Source organism: Pleurodeles waltl, chromosome 1_2 (assembly GCF_031143425.1).
Source record: "Pleurodeles waltl isolate 20211129_DDA chromosome 1_2, aPleWal1.hap1.20221129, whole genome shotgun sequence".
NCBI lineage: Eukaryota > Metazoa > Chordata > Amphibia > Caudata > Salamandridae > Pleurodeles > Pleurodeles waltl.
Genome location: NC_090437.1, coordinates 1191968090 through 1191987436, shown reverse-complemented (window position 1 = coordinate 1191987436; position 19347 = coordinate 1191968090). Strand labels below are relative to the sequence as shown.

The window sequence follows — 19347 nt, the reverse complement described above, 5'->3', positions numbered from 1 at the left end:
CCAAGGGTTCCCCTTAGAGGTAAAATAGTGGTAAAAATAGATAATACTAATGCTCTATTTTGTGGTAGTGTGGTCGAGCAGTAGGCTTATCCAAGGAGTAGTGTTAAGCATTTGTTGTACATACACATAGACAATAAATGAGGTACACACACTCAGAGACAAATCCAGCCAATAGGTTTTTGTATAGAAAAATATATTTTCTTAGTTTATTTTAAGAACCACAGGTTCAAATTCTACATGTAATATCTCATTTGAAAGGTATTGCAGGTAAGTACTTTAGGAACTTTAAATCATAAAAATTGCATGTATACTTTTCAAGTTATTGACAAATAGCTGTTTTAAAAGTGGACACTTAGTGCAATTTTCACAGTTCCTAGGGGAGGTAAGTTTTGGTTAGTTTTACCAGGTAAGTAAGACACTTACAGGGTTCAGTTCTTGGTCCAAGGTAGCCCACCGTTGGGGGTTCAGGGTAACCCCAAAGTCACCACACCAGCAGCTCAGGGCCGGTCAGGTGCAGAGTTCAAAGCGGTGCCCAAAACGCATAGGCTAGAATGGAGAGAAGGGGTTGCCCCGGTTCCGGTCTGCTTGCAGGTAAGTACCCGCGTCTTCGGAGGGCAGACCAGGGGGGTTTTGTAGGGCACCGGGGGGGACACAAGCCCACACAGAAATTTCACCCTCAGCAGCGCGGGGGCGGCCGGGTGCAGTGTAGAAACAAGCGTCGGGTTCGCAATGTTAGTCTATGAGAGATCTCGGAATCTCTTCAGCGCTGCAGGCAGGCAAGGGGGGGGTTCCTCGGGGAAACCTCCACTTGGGCAAGGGAGAGGGACTCCTGGGGGGTCACTTCTCCAGTGAAAGTCCGGTCCTTCAGGTCCTGGGGGCTGCGGGTGCAGGGTCTCTCCCAGGCGTCGGGACTTTGGATTCAAAGAGTCGCGGTCAGGGGAAGCCTCGAGATTCCCTCTGCAGGCGGCGCTGTGGGGGCTCAGGGGGGACAGGTTTTGGTACTCACAGTATCAGAGTAGTCCTGGGGTCCCTCCTGAGGTGTCGGATCTCCACCAGCCGAGTCGGGGTCGCCGGGTGCAGTGTTGCAAGTCTCACGCTTCTTGCGGGGAGCTTGCAGGGTTCTTTCAAGGCTGCTGGAAACAAAGTTGCAGCCTTTCTTGGAGCAGGTCCGCTGTCCTCGGGAGTTTCTTGTCTTTTCGAAGCAGGGGCAGTCCTCAGAGGATGTCGAGGTCGCTGGTCCCTTTGGAAGGCGTCGCTGGAGCAGGATCTTTGGAAGGCAGGAGACAGGCCGGTGAGTTTCTGGAGCCAAGGCAGTAGTCGTCTTCTGGTCTTCCTCTGCAGGGGTTTTCAGCTAGGCAGTCCTTCTTCTTGTAGTTGCAGGAATCTAATTTTCTAGGGTTCAGGGTAGCCCTTAAATACTAAATTTAAGGGCGTGTTTAGGTCTGGGGGGTTAGTAGCCAATGGCTACTAGCCCTGAGGGTGGGTACACCCTCTTTGTGCCTCCTCCCAAGGGGAGGGGGTCACAATCCTAACCCTATTGGGGGAATCCTCCATCTGCAAGATGGAGGATTTCTAAAAGTCAGAGTCACCTCAGCTCAGGACACCTTAGGGGCTGTCCTGACTGGCCAGTGACTCCTCCTTGTTTCTTTCTTTGTTCCCTCCAGCCTTGCCGCCAAAAGTGGGGGCCGTGGCCGGAGGGGGCGGGCAACTCCACTAAGCTGGAGTGCCCTGCTGGGCTGTGACAAAGGGGTGAGCCTTTGAGGCTCACCGCCAGGTGTCACAGCTCCTGCCTGGGGGAGGTGTTAGCATCTCCACCCAGTGCAGGCTTTGTTACTGGCCTCAGAGTGACAAAGGCACTCTCCCCATGGGGCCAGCAACATGTCTCTGGTGTGGCAGGCTGCTGGAACTAGTCAGCCTACACAGACAGTCGGTTAAGTTTTAGGGGGCACCTCTAAGGTGCCCTCTGTGGTGTATTTTACAATAAAATGTACACTGGCATCAGTGTGCATTTATTGTGCTGAGAAGTTTGATACCAAACTTCCCAGTTTTCAGTGTAGCCATTATGGTGCTGTGGAGTTCGTGTTTGACAGACTCCCAGACCATATACTCTTATGGCTACCCTGCACTTACAATGTCTAAGGTTTTGTTTAGACACTGTAGGGGTACCATGCTCATGCACTGGTACCCTCACCTATGGTATAGTGCACCCTGCCTTAGGGCTGTAAGGCCTGCTAGAGGGGTGTCTTACCTATACTGCATAGGCAGTGAGAGGCTGGCATGGCACCCTGAGGGGAGTGCCATGTCGACTTACTCGTTTTGTCCTCACTAGCACACACAAGCTGGCAAGCAGTGTGTCTGTGCTGAGTGAGAGGTCTCCAGGGTGGCATAAGACATGCTGCAGCCCTTAGAGACCTTCCTTGGCATCAGGGCCCTTGGTACTAGAAGTACCAGTTACAAGGGACTTATCTGGATGCCAGGGTCTGCCAATTGTGGATACAAAAGTGCAGGTTAGGGAAAGAACACTGGTGCTGGGGCCTGGTTAGCAGGCCTCAGCACACTTTCAATTGTAAACATAGCATCAGCAAAGGCAAAAAGTCAGGGGGCAACCATGCCAAGGAGGCATTTCCTTACACTGCTTGTCGTAGTTCATCAGTTGAATTAAGAACTTCCTCAACAAGAAACCAAGACCATGTCTTTAGAGACTAAATAAGGCGGCTTCAGGATTGTATTAAAGAGATATAATATCCTGGATCTGTTAAGAAGACCTCCCGGATCATGATTTTCAAAAATATCTACCAGTGGAAGAACCTAATCAGCGGTTTTGTAAGGGTTAGCTGGCAATTCCCTTCTCCCCAGGAAAAATTTGACTTGCTGAGGAACCCCTTATCCCATCCCCCAAATGCATTTAGCCCTATGTTACCATGATTATCTGTTGTCTTATCAGCCTTAACAGAATGACTTTGGTAAGGGCAACATATTTGTAATCGGCTTTGAACATTAAACCACTTCCTTGTCTCCTTGTCTATGCAGACATCTGCACCTAAACCTACTGTCAATTTAGAATCAATATGATCCTTGAAAACTATCTTCCATGGCTCCATAATCGCTGTTGTTCCTGCTGTTCCTCAACCCCCAGCTCCTCTCTCACTTACTGACCTGGTCTTGAGCCACAGCATCCTTTTCTGTAATCCTGCATTTCCGGGTTCTTTTTTTTTTTTTTTTTTTTTTTTTTATTTACAACTGGCATTACTTGCTTTATTTTTTTCTGGAATAACATAAACACTTTTATCTAGTTTATTACTCTAATTTGCACTCTGTCTCTCATCCCCTTCTACCTCTAGCGCTCCTTCTGGGCTGACGGAGTTATTTTCAGTAGGATCAGTTTGCGAACCAAGATCAGTTCACAGGCACTCTTTCTTCTCTTAAGAGCACACTGGGATTTGTCACCGATACAGCATCTGCATGGGTTGAGTTGTGACAAGCAGTATTAACCAATGTCCTCCTAGTCAACACAGGAACCCCAGGTGCTTCAACTGTGTTTACAGGAGGTACCATGACTTCTTTACACCTATGCTTATGGTCCTTCATCCTTAATGCAGATAGGAAATGGAGTATTAATACATTTGTGTCCACGTTATACTCTGTCTCCTTCAGTAGTTCGGACAATAAATGGACAACGGACTTCAATATTTTATTCATTGATGCCAACCAGCCTGAGTCATTTGGAACAAGCTCTCTCAGAAACTGATTTAATTGGGCTGGTGGGGTACTATGTAACCATGGTTCATGGCTCAAAGACTGCATTTTATCTAATTCCAAAATGAGTGACCTAATTTGTAGATGATCAGTCAGTTAGATATGTGGGGGGAGAATATCCTTATCTGGCTCCTGGTTTGTGGATTTTCTTTATATTATACACGGGGACTTGATGACTAATTAATATTCTGTAATCTCACATTGCCTGAAAGCATGGAGCATAGAGGTTGTCGTCAGTCTCGTCCACCAGATTCCACCATCCCTTTCTAAGTTGTCTGAGATTGGCTTATCACTTATTTGTTCACTTAATAGATTAGGATTTGCAGCCAGAATCTCTACTGCTTCCTGGTCAGCATTCCCTAGCCTCCCTTCAAGCTCGTTTTTATTTTCAAGGCAAAGAGGATTCTTAAGTTTTTCACCCAAGAGGTTGGCTTGTGGTAGGATTGGGGCTAGTTGGAGTTATCACTAATAAACGTTCTTGTATACCCTTCTGACCCAAAGTTATGCATTGGGTGCATACAGCTGAACATAATTCAATAACCGCATTGCTGTGGACTTCTGCATTAACTTTAATTGCACCCTTAATTTTTTATCTTTTATTTGGACTATCAGTCTTCTCCCTAAAATTACTGCGCCAAACATGCAATGCCTGTTGATTAGTAGGCTAGAGTTTCTTGCTTATACTGAGTTCTACCACATCCGCGCTCCCCTCCTTATTCTTATTGAATAGTAATGACCCTTCTTTTAGTATGGATTTCTTGTTGGTCTTTATCGATTAGGTAGATGCTTTCATTGCACATCGTCTTGTCATTAAATCCCTTCTTTTCACCACTGAAGACCTCAGAACTTACAATGGGCTCAAGGTCAGTCAGCCACAAAAAAAAAACAGCAGGCTGAACATTCGCACTGTGAACCAACAGATGCTCCCTGACCAACAGAAGATCGACTTCTACTACATCAGGCTTGTTGATATTAGGCTTTACTTTCATGCCTCTAAAGAAATTTGAAGTACAGTGCTAATACCAGTGCTACTTCAAATGCACGATTGCACAATAATATGGAACACTAGAGAACAGAGAGTACGGGCCTGGGATTACAACTCAGTATTCCGTATGAGCAGTTTCCAAAAATTATCACATTTTCTTTGAGTCTAGGTCCATAGTTCAAATTTGCAGCATAACTTGCCAACCACTGGAGGGGCCTAGTGTGAACGTAAACTACAGAGGGAGCGTAGTATAGTATGAATACCTTAGAAATCAGTTTGTGATTGGGAATGTATGGACTGTTTTTAAGTGTTGTAATATTAGAAAGCTTACACCCTGTGACTAACACTCGGAATGTGATATTTTGGTTGATATTTTTCATTATTAAAACCTTGCTAAAAGGTTGAATTAAAACAGTTGTGTACCAGATAAGATGTGCAACTATGAAGTATTTTATAGGTTTTAAATTTTTTTTTCTTAACTTCTGCCACCCACAGTTGAATAAGAAGACTAAATCAGGGCGATCCCTAAATGAGGAATCTGGAGACGATGATGTAGAAAAGAAGAAAAAGGCAGCATTTTTTTCCTGGTCAAGAAGTAAAAGCGTTGGTAAATCACAGAAAAAAAAGGAGAATGGTGATTTCCAAAATGGTGAGTGAGAATTGGTTGCAGTCCAGTGTTCATGAGGAATACATGTTTTCCCCTATAAAAAGCTTTTTTATTTCTATCAGCTATCACAGTAAGTACTACCCTACTACTCTGAATGTGAAATAAAGCACATCACTTTAATTGCTTGGTACATTCCCATTCTGCCTTTCTGCCACCTCTTGGCAGGACCACAGACTGCTTCTAGAGCTGGTTAATACCGAGCCTTCTTTTGTAATGTGCAGCCTTCCATATGTTACAAGTGGCAAACCACTGTCTCTGCATGTATTACAATCTGTTTACTCAGCAAATTCTGTAATGACTGGTCCAGTGGAATTTGGGTCCTTCTAGGGTCATTTTTGTTGCTGTCATTCTCAGTCACTGTGTTTTCCTTTAGAATAGGGACCATATATCGTGTTGAACTGTGTTGGAAGGATGGGCATCAAGACACAGATGAAGTGTAAAAGGTGGTATTTCTCTATGTTGCAACCAATGGAGCAACAGTGCTTGGAAGCAACTGCCATATTCTATACGCACCAGCTGCACGTGCATTCAAACCACCACATCATACCTACATTCCACATTGTACCATCACTTTCCAGCAGGAACAATCCAACTTTCCATATCCTCAACACTATACTATCCCACACATCTCTCACCTCAACCACACACTCAAATCAAGAACCAAGCCGTCTCTCTCTTTTCTCTCTCTTGCAAAACTTAATCATCATACTTATTCAGCATTCCGCACATTCTCACCCCTGTTTCGTCATTGAGCATGTCACCACCTTGTCAGACATACGCAGTTCCAACAAACTACACTTTTGCAGTGTGAATCTTTTCTGGATTCAGATGCTGCACATTATTCGTATCTTGCTATCTGCCAGGATACCTTCTTAAGTATAAAGTGAATTGGGGGTGGGGGGCTGGAATCGTTGAGGGAGATGGACAATACAACTTTTAGATTCTGCCTCAAGTACCACATAAGTGTTCCGCAAAGGACAACCATTAGGTCTGCAACCACTGCTTACTAAGGCACCTTAGCGCCTTGTGGTGACAGTTATAACCAAAAATACTCAACCAGGAAGAGACAGAGGTGGGCACACTAAAATGCATAACCCAGGCACAGAAAAAGGGGAGTCCTTTGCTGAGGAAACTCGAATTATTTGACCATGATCAAGAGAGCGTTGAGTATAGAGAGGTAGTGCCTGGTGGAGGGGAATCTGATGCCAAAGAAGATTTTGTAGAACACAAAAACATTCTCAAGTTACACTGAAAAAAACTAGTGGAGCCAAAACCCTTGGGCTTAAAGCCTCACAAGACTGTTTTTGGGTTGAAACCCTCATCGACCAAAGGAACATCAAACTAAAAGGATCCCCATTGGTACTGAAATTAGGACACCAGTAAGAGATATCCCTCTGAACTCGAAGGCTGGAATAGTAGTAACTCTCCCGTAAAGTGGGGAACTCATTTCTTCCCTCAAGGAATTTTGAAACCTTTCAAAGTCGACGGGGAAGAAAAGTTGAGTGGAGGAGGGGGTAGGATTAACTTGAACTAGGCCCAAAGAGCAGTAGTAATCCTTTAAGGAAAAAGACCTGGAGGGCCAAGGAATGTTCCAAAACTCCCAAGTGTTGACAACCACTGGCAAGACCTTGATGCGGCTAAACAGAGGAGGGTGTGGAATCATATCCATCAGGACAATATCGACCATTTGACATCGCCATGTGCAATGTGGTGGTCAAGAGGGCCGTAAACAAGAATAGAGTGTAGCTTGTGAAAGAGAAAGCACAGGCTTGTCCCTGCTAGGGCCACCCTCTCAGCCCCTTGGTTCTCATCGGAGATAAGGGAAGAAAGAGCTGATGTAAAATTCTGAAGTGAGCTTGTAGAACGTCTGATGGACTGGAAGCTAAGAAGTATAAGTAAGGCTCAGTATAAGGCAGCCTCAAGAATCCTTCGTAAATCCACTAGCAAAGCACAGAGAGTATTTCTCCTCCCAATCCCTTTCTCTCTCCTGAGGCTGTTAATAGTAATTTTAGTCCTTCCAGGCCGGCGGTAATTTTTCCTGAAAAATCAAAAAGGTCTATGCCACCTTTTCCACAAAAATGGAAAACACTGACAGATACGGTGAGAGATTCGTTCTTACCTTACAAGAATAAAAAAAAAAAAAAAAAAGAGAAAGCCACCGACTTCATCAATAGTTTTTGGTCATGTGTTTTTTTCCCCTAACATCAGGTGAGCCTATCTCTAGATAGCATTTGCAATAGCACCGCATAGACGCCCTTGATTTGTGCTATAACTTAGTTTAAAAAAATCACAATCTGTTTTTTTTTTTTACTTTGAACTCAGATGTGCTTATCATCATCATTATTACAGACAGGTGGTGCACTATGTAGAATTATGTGCTCAAGTCTTTAGCTTACTTCCAGTTTTTTTTTGTTTTTTTTGTGTGCCTTTTACCGCAGATGCAGGCAGTTGGAGCACAAGAGTGAAGCACTCAAGTTTGCTGTCACTGTGTAAACAGGATAAGTCAGTCAGTGAATTATATTTAGAGATGGATGGGCTGATTTTCCACCAAGCTGCTTGAGTGTTGCTTAGCATAGGCTATCTCTAAACTTGCACCTCTTCTCAGCTGCTCAGACGCCGCATCTCGCAAGCCACCTCTCTGGTCGTACAAGCTCAAATCACAGGCTAGCTTTGTCTGAAATGCAGCAGAACAATATGCAAAGTCACAAATCCCTAATCGCACACAGTACTCTAGCTTCAGTTGCCAGAAACACTCCATACAGCTCACGGGTTGCACAGGGACTCTCAAACTCTTTGGCCACTGATAGCATTGTCGACTTAAAGGGTCACCTTTTCTACTCCTACTCCTTATTCTCGCTCGTCGCCATTGTTGGAAGGATGGATGCCACAACACAGTTGAAGCATAAAATGTATTGCTTCCATGCATTCAAGCCAGCATTCTGTTTTCCAAACGAACACTCCAACCTTCCATGTCTACAGCGCTATGCTATACAACACTCTGTTTTAAGACGGTTGTGTCATGCCATTGTTTGCAGCAGATGGCTGTCGTAGTACGTGTGTTTTGGGAGCAAGCCTTCATCGAGCTATTTTACTCTGTGCTTTCAATGTTTTTGGTGCCTTCAGACCACCTGTCTTGCATAAAGAGCAAGGGTACACTGCACCTGAAAGAGACATCAGATTTCATTAAGGAAAAATCGGTTGTAAGGGCAGAGACTCAGCCACAAAGCACGGTATTGAGTATTCTTCATGCAATTGAGTTAACCTGAAGTTCAGAGTGGGACCCTCTCATGCAGAGTTCACCTTTTTAGGCCTGCGAAAATGGTACAGGAACCACTGTGCAGATGAAAGCGCCATGTCATGAGCCTATTTACCACCATTACCTGATGAAGTATTCCAGCTGGACACTACTGTCACAGTCAAAGGGAAGGCCATGTAGCACCAAGTGTTGAGGAACCGAAGAGAAATGGTTGTAATTAGTTGTAACTGGCCCAGAGTGGGAAATAAATTTCAGGAGATGAGGGTTCGAATTTGGGTTCCACTCCCTCCTTTAAATTCAATGTATTTATGTCAAACCTTCTGCTCAGCCCTAGCCCAACACACTCAGATACAATTAAGGCTGGCAGTTCATGTACAGCCTTAAGGGAAGCAGTGACTTGACTGGACATCACTCTCACAAGATGCCATGTGAACACCTACCGAGTAAGCCCTCCAGTTACTATAGAGATCATGAATTCCTACCTCCGTGCCTAAGGTTTGGCTCCAAAACCAAACTTATCAGACCAACCTTCAAGGTGGATGTCTGGATCTGAATGCACACTACCTCTAAAGGATGCTTCAGAACCAAGTGAGTCCGTCTCGAAAATAGTGTTGGACTTGCAGAGTCCAACCTTATTCCAGGTTCATACTACACTCAAGAAGGCTAAAGAAGCTTTGGTGGCATTCTCCAGGCGTTAACATACTAGAGATGTTTGCCGGCTACTTCACACTCACTAGGCCATCACTATGCGCATATGGCTTCCTCCTAGATCAACGGTACTCAAAGTACGGCCCGCGGGCCGCCAGCGGCCCCACGGACCTAGCTTGGCGGCCCGCGAGACGCACACCAAACGCCACATCATAATGGCAGCAGTATGTACACATAGAAGAGGGCCGCGGGAGCATGCTCCCGCGGCCCTCCTCTATGTTTACATACGGCGGCCATTGTTTATGGCGTTGCCCTGACGATCCTGGAAGCCAAAGCCCCATAAAAGTCAGCGCTTGCAGCTAACTTTTATGGGGCTTTGGTCGTCTGCTTCCTGTCACCGGCTCCACGTCTGCTGCCCGCCTGCCTGCCTGCTGTTCCACATTTGTGGCATCTTTACAGTGCTTTGAGTCAGGTAAGGCTCTTTGGTTATTTATTTATTTGTTTTAAATGTAGTGTGTGTTACTGGGGTAGGCGTGAGAGCAGATTGCGCTGTGTGTGTGCGCTGTGTGTGTGTGTTACTGGGGTAGGGGTGAGAGCAGATGGCGCTGTGTGTGTGCGCGCTGTGTGTGTTACTGGGGTAGGGGTGAGAGCAGATGGCGCTGTGTGTGTGCGCACTGTGTGTGTTACTGGGGTAGGGGTGAGATCAGATGGTGCTGTGTGTGTGCGCTGTGTGTGTGTGTTACTGGGGTGGGGTGAGAGCAGATGGCGCTGTGTGCAGATGGCGCAGTGTGTGTTACTGGGGTAGGGGTGAGAGCAGATGGCACTGTGTGTGTTACTGGGGTAGGGGTGAGAGCAGATGGCGCTGTGTGTGTTACTGGGGTAGGGGTGGGAGCAGATGGCGCTGTGTGCAGATGGCGCAGTGTGTGTTACTGGGGTAGGGGTGAGAGCAGATGGCGCTGTGTGCAGATGGCGCAGTGTGTGTTACTGGGGTAGGGGTGAGAGCAGATGGCGCTGTGTGCAGATGGTGCAGTGTGTGTTACTGGGGTAGGGGTGGGAGCAGATGGCGCTGTGTGCAGATGGCGCAGTGTGTGTTACTGGGGTAGGGGTGAGAGCAGATGGCGCTGTGTGTGTTACTGGGGTAGGGGTGGGAGCAGATGACGCTGTGTGCAGATGGCGCAGTGTGTGTTACTGGGGTAGGGGTGAGAGCAGATGGCGCTGTGTGCAGATGGCGCAGTGTGTGTTACTGGGGTAGGGGTGAGAGCAGATGGCGCTGTGTGCAGATGGTGCAGTGTGTGTTACTGGGGTAGGGGTGAGAGCAGATGGCGCTGTGTGTGTTACTGAGGTAGGGGTGAGAGCAGATGGCGCTGTGTGCAGATGGCGCTGTGTGTGTTACTGGGGTAGGGGTGGGAGCAGATGGCGCTGTGTGCAGATGGCGCAGTGTGTGTTACTGGGGTAGGGGTGAGAGCAGATGGCGCTGTGTGCAGATGGCGCTGTGTGTGTTACTGGGGTAGGGGTGAGAGCAGATGGCGCTGTGTGCAGATGGCGCTGTGTGTGTTACTGGGGTAGGGGTGGGAGCAGATGGCGCTGTGTGCAGATGGCGCAGTGTGTGTTACTGGGGTAGGGGTGAGAGCAGATGGCGCTGTGTGTGTTACTGGGGTAGGGGTGGGAGCAGATGGCGCTGTGTGCAGATGGCGCAGTGTGTGTTACTGGGGTAGGGGTGAGAGCAGATGGCGCTGTGTGTGTTACTGGGGTAGGGGTGGGAGCAGATGGCGCTGTGTGCAGATGGCGCTGTGTGTGTTACTGGGGTAGGGGTGGGAGCAGATGGCGCTGTGTGCAGATGGCGCAGTGTGTGTTACTGGGGTAGGGGTGAGAGCAGATGGCGCTGTGTGCAGATGGCGCTGTGTGTGTTACTGGGGTAGGGGTGAGAGCAGATGGCGCTGTGTGTGTTACTGGGGTAGGGGTGAGAGCAGATGGCGCTGTGTGTGTGCGCGCTGTGTGTGTTACTGGGGTAGGGGTGAGAGCAGATGGCGCTGTATGTGTGCGCGCTGTGTGTGTTACTGGGATAGGGGTGAGAGCAGATGGCGCTGTATGTGTGCGCGCTGTGTGTGTTACTGGGGTAGGGGCATTGTTTTGAAAAAGGGGGTGGGGTGGTTGTTCCCCCTCTAAGCCCCGCCCCCTCTAAGCCCCGCCCCCTGCTGTCACTTCAGTGCGGCCCTCGGCCGCAAACCATACTGCAATTTTGGCCCCCGAGAAAAAGTTTGTGAGTACCCATGTCCTAGATCAACACAAAATGTACCTGTCACTTTGTACAGAACCTGTTTGCTTAGGGCTAAGTTACCTGATGCAGTCTTCTTTCTTATTTTTTTTTATCTGCTTTAGTTACCCAAATTTTGAGAACAGAAAAATCTAGGAAATAAGAACAGGGTGAAGTGGCGTTTATGAAGTGTCCATTAACCAGCATTAGGATTATCGTCCCACTGTTTGGTCTTTTGAAGGACCACTTCTATTATAATGAAACTCTGTACATGTGCACACATAAGTGGTCGATTACAGAGCATATGATCAATTCAAAGGCTCATACAGGAATATTAAGAAAACAAATGTGTTCAAAGCATAGGAATTTGTAAAATATTGTGTTGTGTAGTGGTGTTTGTAATTTTATGATGAGACACTTGCATCATGGTGGGCTTTGAAATGTCAGCCTTAAAATAAAGGACAATTGAGGTATGCAAAATATGTATTGCTTGGCTATAGTTTGATTTGCCTGTTTTTTTGCTTTGCATATAAGTAGCAGTGTCTACTAATAATAATGTGTTTCCTTTAATGCAGATTTTATTCATAGTAATGGAGTATCTTCCATGCAACATGATTCTCAAGACTCCTTGTCTTCTACTGCAAGTCTTGAATTGTTAAATTGTGGCTCTCAAGTAATCAAACCAGAGGTGAGGATAAGGTAGAATATGAGATCTGTAAAAGATATTTATGGTACAGATGTATTCAAACGAATTCACCTATTTCATAGATTTCAAATGCACACGAAGCATTGGCAGCACGAAAATCACGGGCAACAAACAGAGTCACTGCACTGTGCTTGTCACCATGTTTTATATAAATGGACTCTTAAACAGTTCTTATTTTTAAAATGCTGTCGCTAAATATGTTGTATTTACTACTACTTCTTTCTGATTCCACACACAGAATCTATTGCGTCCTTCTTATGGTCCAGGCAGGCCTGTTTATTTGTGTGTCCCGTGCTCTTGTGTAGAGGCACTGCAGCAGTATCGCCAGACTGCCCCATGTTGTGAAACGACTTCAGCCAAACCTGTCTTTTTTGCTAATGGGACTTTGAACTTGTAGTTTTTTTCCACACTTATCATATGAACTCTGAAGTTCTTGCATTCTCTGAAAGAACACGCACACACTCTGGAAAAAGACTGACAGGATTCCGACGCGTTTAATGCGCAATATAGTGAACGACAATATTGTTTAGAGTTCGGTTGGCAGTGTCAGCTGAGCATCACTTTGCCGTCTGATCTGTTGGACCACATACATTTAATTTCTGTATATTTTCATACTACTTGTATACAGTTTTCCTCAGTGCAGTAAGTGGATTAAAAACATGATTAAATAAAAACTCGAGAAAGACACTAACGAGCAGGTGCCTACCTCCTCTTCTGTGGAGAATGTGAGCAGGTCTTGAGAAGTAGATACATTGTGGGTGCGGCAGAAAAGCTGATTTCACTACATTTGCAGTTCTCGGTCAGCTGTGCCAACTTCAAAATGAGGTTATACTTACTTGAACAGTCAAAGCTGAGTGTGCATTGTACAACACTGAAATACAAAATGGCAGCACATTAAAAATGTGTGACAGTGTACAATAGGTTTGTAGGACTTTAGGCAGGTGTGGAGATATATAAATGAAATTTAGAGCTGCTTGCTTCAACCTGACGGGATGATTTATCACGGTGGCAATGAATTTGAGGGGCCTTGTTTACATCTGTCAAGCACATGGTATCCCAAAGCATATTACGAGTGACTGTCTCTCTGTCATCATGAACATTTAAGTAGGAAAACAATAGCATCATTACTTTGGTCTTGGAGAATACTAAAACCTACAATTGAGCGCCTTATATTATGAAACCTCCGAGTAAAAGATTCCATTTTCTTGTTAGTAACTTGGCTACAAAGTGGGGTCTATCAAAATGTGGCTGTCCTGCTGAAACGCGCATTGATATGGTTGCCATAAGCCACAGTGAAAAAAAATTGGAGGAATAGAATTGTACCTCGTTTAAAAAGAAAAATATGAAACTGTAGTAATCATCAAATAAATGTCAGTGGTGGTACTATATGAATGTATAGAGAGATGGTGATATTGAGATAACACCAAGACCCTTTTCTCGTTAAGAACATTAAAAACATTTTATGTAGTAGAGTGTTTGATTGGGGGAATGTGTGAGTTTGCAGTATGCATGTAGAGGATGAATCAGGTTTTTTTTTTTAATACAAACAATATTTCTGTGTACATCTCGGGATGTAGTGCGTGCGTTGTCACCTAGGGTGTAATTCAGCATGTTCAGTGGACATTCAATATTTGTCACCTAGTATATTGTCTAGGCCTGGTATCCCAATTACAACAATATTACTTTTAATTCGCGTTTAATGTACGGAATCTCGTGACCTTCTACACATTGGATGGCTATTTGATACGAATTCATACTCTGAATTGACACTGGATTGTTGGTTTTGACATCTGTATCCACCGTCACTGTTGGTTCAAAATTATGGCACTTATTGGCCAGTATCACTGTAACCGTCCGCATTGAACAACTGTTGCTTGTTGTTGGTTACTAACATACTGACTAATGTTCCAGTAGTCTCACAGCGCATTTAGATAGGCTTTACCATGGTCACATCAATACATCCTCTTGTCATGCCAAGCAGATCCGTTTTATAGGAACCTCATCCTATTTTACTTTATGGAAGATAGTCGTTCATAATGTATGCAACCCTTCATCCATGATTATCCCTACAGCTATTCATGTCATTAAGTTTCTCATATCAAAATTTCTTATACCCACATTTCCACTACCAACATCACAAATAAACTTGTAATTCTCCTTTATTGTTCAGACCGTATGGGGCTCTTGTGCCGAGCCTGATGATGAATCGAGGCAGTTTTCTTGGTCACATTTGGTATTTGCGGGCTCTTTGCACCCTCTCTCAGCTGCCTGGCTCCCGCTCTTCCTTGGCTTTGATTTTCTTTACAGAGTGTGCCTGCCTGTGGGGTGCTGAGAGCAAGGGCGAAGGATTGCTTGTAATTGCTTATAGCCCAGGTACCCAGCTCTACAAGGGTTCCGCAATCATTAGAGACAGTGCCCACTTCTGCTCCATACTGGAATCCCACTCGAAGCTTCATCAGTCCACATGAGTTCAAACACTCCAAGCCCTCAGACACGATGTCTGCCAGAGCACCTCAGTTCTTGCAGTCAGTACACTCTGCTGCTCCAGTACTGGGACCCCGAGCGCAGCTCCATCAGTGCACCTCAATTCACACACTCCAAGCCCTCAGCCATGCCAGTGCCAGGAACCCTACTCGCACTGCCTGCCAGAACACCTCAGTTCTTGCAGTCATTACACTCTGTAGCTTCAGTACTGGTACCTCGGCATAGCTCCATCAGTGCCAAGCCAATATTGGACTCAAAAGACAGCTCAGCCAGTGCACCTCAAATCTAACATTCTACGCCACTGTTGATGGGCACTACCACAGCTCCGCCAGAATCCATTAATTCTAACATTCAGTGTACATTTCTTCTCAGGACTTCTCGCTTCTGTGCTTCAGAGGCAATACAACTCCCATGCTGGGCCCACTTGCAGCTTCACCAGGGCACCTCCAGACGAACACTTGACAACACTGGCACGCTAATACTAGGTTCCACACACAGCTCCATTAAGATACCTCACTTCTAACCTTGTGTGTCCTTTATTATTCTAGTACTGCAGCCTACGTACAACTGTTTCAGTGCACCTCAACTCTAAACTACAACGCCCCATTTTTCCAGTAACAAGAATTACACGGCGCTCCGTTTCTCATTCCTCACCCCTGCCTTTCTATTATTCCAGCACTGGGCTGGGACACAGCTCTGTCTATACCCCCAATCCTGATCTGAAGCGCCTCAATATTACTGTATTGGGGTTCGCACACAGCTCTGCTAATACACCTCCTGCTGTTCTGCATCCCCGGGCCTATATAGATAATAGGGAGGGGGCGACGTAGCCCCCTTCCGGGGCCATTTTTGGCCCCAGGGACCCCATCCTCCGGTCAATATAGATAATAGGGCAGGCATGCGGTCCTCCCACACCCTGGCAGCGTTCGGCCCCAGAAACCCCATCTCCCAGGGCCCGGCCATGGCCAGCCCCTTCCTTGAGCATTAATGGCCCAAGGGACAACCTTCCCCAGGGCCAGGATCCTGCTATGTCCCAGGGTGCCCCTACGGGACATAGCTGTTGCCCTGCCTGCACCTCTGTTTTCTCTTGATTGACGGAGTCCCAACTTACGGCTTAGTCCCTTGGCCTCAGTTGCTCCTCACCCACCTCAGTCTGCTTCTCAGCCCGTTGGTGGGTATGGTAGGGTTGCCCAACTAAGTCCATTTCTTTCCATCCACCGTGCTGCGCTTGCTGCCTAGCCTCTGCGTGGCTGTGGACAAGGGATCCTATATGCCTGTGTATCAGGGAGCCAATGGTCTGCCCAGTCCACCACCACCCCCGCTGCAGCCTCCAAACTTTTCTAGTCTATCGCTCCATGCCGGACCAGTAGTAGGCAGGATTCACCATCACCTTCCCCACTGGGAATCCATCACGACAGAAAGGTGGGTTTTGCGAATAGTCCAAAAGTCTACTCCCTCCTCTTCGAGACTACCCCACCGGCCATGCCACATCATACGATTGGATGACGGAGGAACACTTGGCACGTCTTCACAAGGAAGTTACAGATCTCTTGGCCAAGGGAGCCAGAGAGGGTCCCTGTGCCAGAAGTAGTTTGTGGTTGTTATTCCCACTACTGCCCAAAAAGGACAAGGGCCTTCGCCCTATCCTTCGCCGGGTCCCTTAATCTTTTCCACAGGCGTTACTTGTGGTTCGTGGTAGGTCATAACCACTTTCAGTCTACTGTGCTCCCCTATGGCCTTACCAGCGCCCCTCGGGTGTTCACGAAAGTGATGGCCGTGGTTGCAGCTCATCTGCACAGGCTAGAGGTTTTAATATTCCCCTACCTCTACAACTGGCTGTTGAAGGCAGGCTCGCCCCAGGTTGTCGTCTCCCACCTCCAGACTATAGCAAACCTCCTGCATTTTTTGGGGTTCACTACAAACGTGCCGAAGTCACACCTGACTCGCTCTCAGATGCTCCCTTTTATCTGAGCTTTTCTGGACACAGTGCAGTTTTGGGCCTATACTCCTGAGAAGCGAGCCGAGGATATTAGGGCTGTGACACCGATGTTTAAGCCTGTGTCTTGGGTTTATTGAGAATGACTCCTAGGCTGCTGGGCCTGAAGTTCCAGTGAGCGCAACATTAGGGGAATCTCTCAGACATGGTTCAGATCTCGGAGGAAACTGCAAGATCTGCGGTGGTGGCTTTCGAAATGCGATTGAGTCCGAGGCAGATCCCTCTCCCTTCCCCAACTAGAATGTCTCTACCAGATAATTAGTTACCAAAAGTAAGTAACTTGTTCATCAGTTACTGATCACCAAATGCAGCATCAGTATCTCCTTTTGAAAGTAAAGCCTTTTTTTCTTTGAATTACAGTAGGAGAACACTTTAAAACGCTTTTCTTGCCTTCATGTCATGCACTTTCTTAAGGATAAAAGTGTATTTCCTTTGTGTATTAAATCTTAACATTCGCAGACAATATTCAATGCTCAGTTTCCAGGGTAAATAGATCTCTTGCTTTGCTCATCCATTGTCAGGTGCAGAAATCCATTTGTATCCTACCATCTGCAGAATCTGGTTTTGCATCCTTCTTTTTTTTTTTTTTACCTCTGTCCATTGTGTATGGACCAAACTCTCATTACTGAAGCCCCCACGAGGGTTAACTTCTGATTTCCCACAATCGCGCTGGCATACAGTGTTAAAATACATTATGCGACAAGCAGGGCACATGAGAGGGACTTAATGGGCAGTAGAAATGGAGAGGACTAGAGATCAGCAGGGGTACCAAGTGAGAGAAAAAACAATATTTTTTAAAATTACTAACGTTTTTGAAGACTTTGACAGACGAGATAGTGTATATGCGCTTTTGTGTGCCTGTATGTAAAACGTCCTGGTTAAATTAGACAGACACCTCACCATACCCTAGTGAAGGTGCTTGTACCCAAAGCTACGCCCCTGGACATACAGTTAGGATCTTTTTTTCCGGAGACTATTCAAAAGAAAAATCACCCGGGTATTATCCTTAAACACATGTGCATAGTGCATAGTAGTTTCAAGCCCACAAAGGGAACATGTTTTCTATTTACACCATCAGCACTTCTCACCTCTCTGCATACTCGGGGGCACCTATGTGGTATATCCTACCTAGAATTAGAAGTCCCGGTTCACCAGTGTTTTTTCCTGCTATGTCAATCACTCCCTATTCACTCATAAATGTAGTGCTGGTAATCAGAATGCTCTATTGCATATCCGATTTTCCTTAGTAAGTGATTACGGCAGTATGGTAAAAACTCTTCAACTTTTAATCCCCTCGGGAGTGATTGTTATAGTCTTGTTTTGTTTTGAAAGCCATGTAACCTCTATATCTGGTTCCCTGCAAAGCGCTCTGATGGCTGGGTGACCTGTTTGTGTTATATAAAACTGAAAATAAATGTAACGTGTCCTGTCAAGGTCTCAGGGTCACCTGGACCTTTTTCGTCACGATCCGATATCACAAACTTAGGTGCATCTCTCAACCATTTTATTACTTGCTCATGAGTAGTAGATGTTAAAGACTCGATCAGTCAGATGAGAAATTCCCCCGTTCTTTCTTTGCCGTGGTGCTTCGTGCCAACCCCCAGACACCTCCTCCCCCCTACTGGTGTAGCTGTTGAGAGATGCTGCTTTGTGCTCAGATTACCCTGCCACAAATATTTTAGCTCATCCGAATCATTACAGGAGAGCGCCTGCACCATATTAATCGCTTCAACTCTCCCTGCCGCCCGGCTTGAATTTTTAGGTCTTATCTTCTGTGCATAAAATGACAGTTCACCTTATGTTGTTTCTTTTATAACGCCTGAGTCCCTGAGCGCAGTATTAAATCAAAAATATCCGTTGCAAATTTAGTGTGACTCATAATGACTAAGCCAATATTTCGCATGAATTGCGCTATTGAGAAATGAGGCATGAATTAGTGTCTTCTAGACTCGAGTGCCTAGGACTTGGAATGTAGTTTGAAGAGTGCTTAGGCACAGGTCTGGCTCTAAATGGGAAGAAGCAGCTGAAGTTGCTGCCTGCAGACAATACCTTGAAGAGTTAATAATTATTTTGACGCATGCAGAAAGAATGGATTGACTCAAACGGAATTAAATTATAGCCTGAACTGGAAACACGTGTGGAACTTTTTACTGTTTGGGTACTTGCAGCTGGTTATTGCAGTGCTACAGGGATGGTGACCCTTATTTCTGCACACAGTAGGCAGATTCCTGTTCTGGATCAGTAAACTATCCACTTTCTGCAATTTGCTGGCGCATATTTAGTTAGGAATGTCCCTCACTGACTAGGGAGAGAAGGAATGCATTCTGTAATGGAACTGAATATGAGCTTTCCCTCCATCCAAGATTTAACAATCCAGATGCATAGAAAATAAAATACCTAGGTCAATTCTGACCGGAAATATGGTCCTTCCATGCGAAGACTTTAATTTGGACTTATCAAGTGTCATGGATGGCAAGACAATAAATTAGGTTTATTTCAACTTTTTTGACACAGAGAAAGCTGATCAGTAGACCCATGCAGTTGTGTAGAGCTGTCTTCTTGCATGGTAGATGATGTTTTAGGACCAGCATTCCC

At 45.8% G+C, this 19347-nt stretch overlaps 1 protein-coding gene across 1 annotated transcript in view; it reads left to right on the top strand.

Annotated features, from left to right (window-relative positions):
- RGS12 (regulator of G protein signaling 12) overlaps positions 1–19347 on the top strand; it is a 442017-nt gene that overhangs the window by 327637 nt on the left and 95033 nt on the right. Inside the window, exons 9-10 of the mRNA XM_069203485.1 lie at positions 5237–5390; positions 12142–12254. Coding sequence (XP_069059586.1) covers positions 5237–5390; positions 12142–12254 — 267 coding nt within the window. The remainder of the gene's footprint in view (positions 1–5236; positions 5391–12141; positions 12255–19347) is intronic.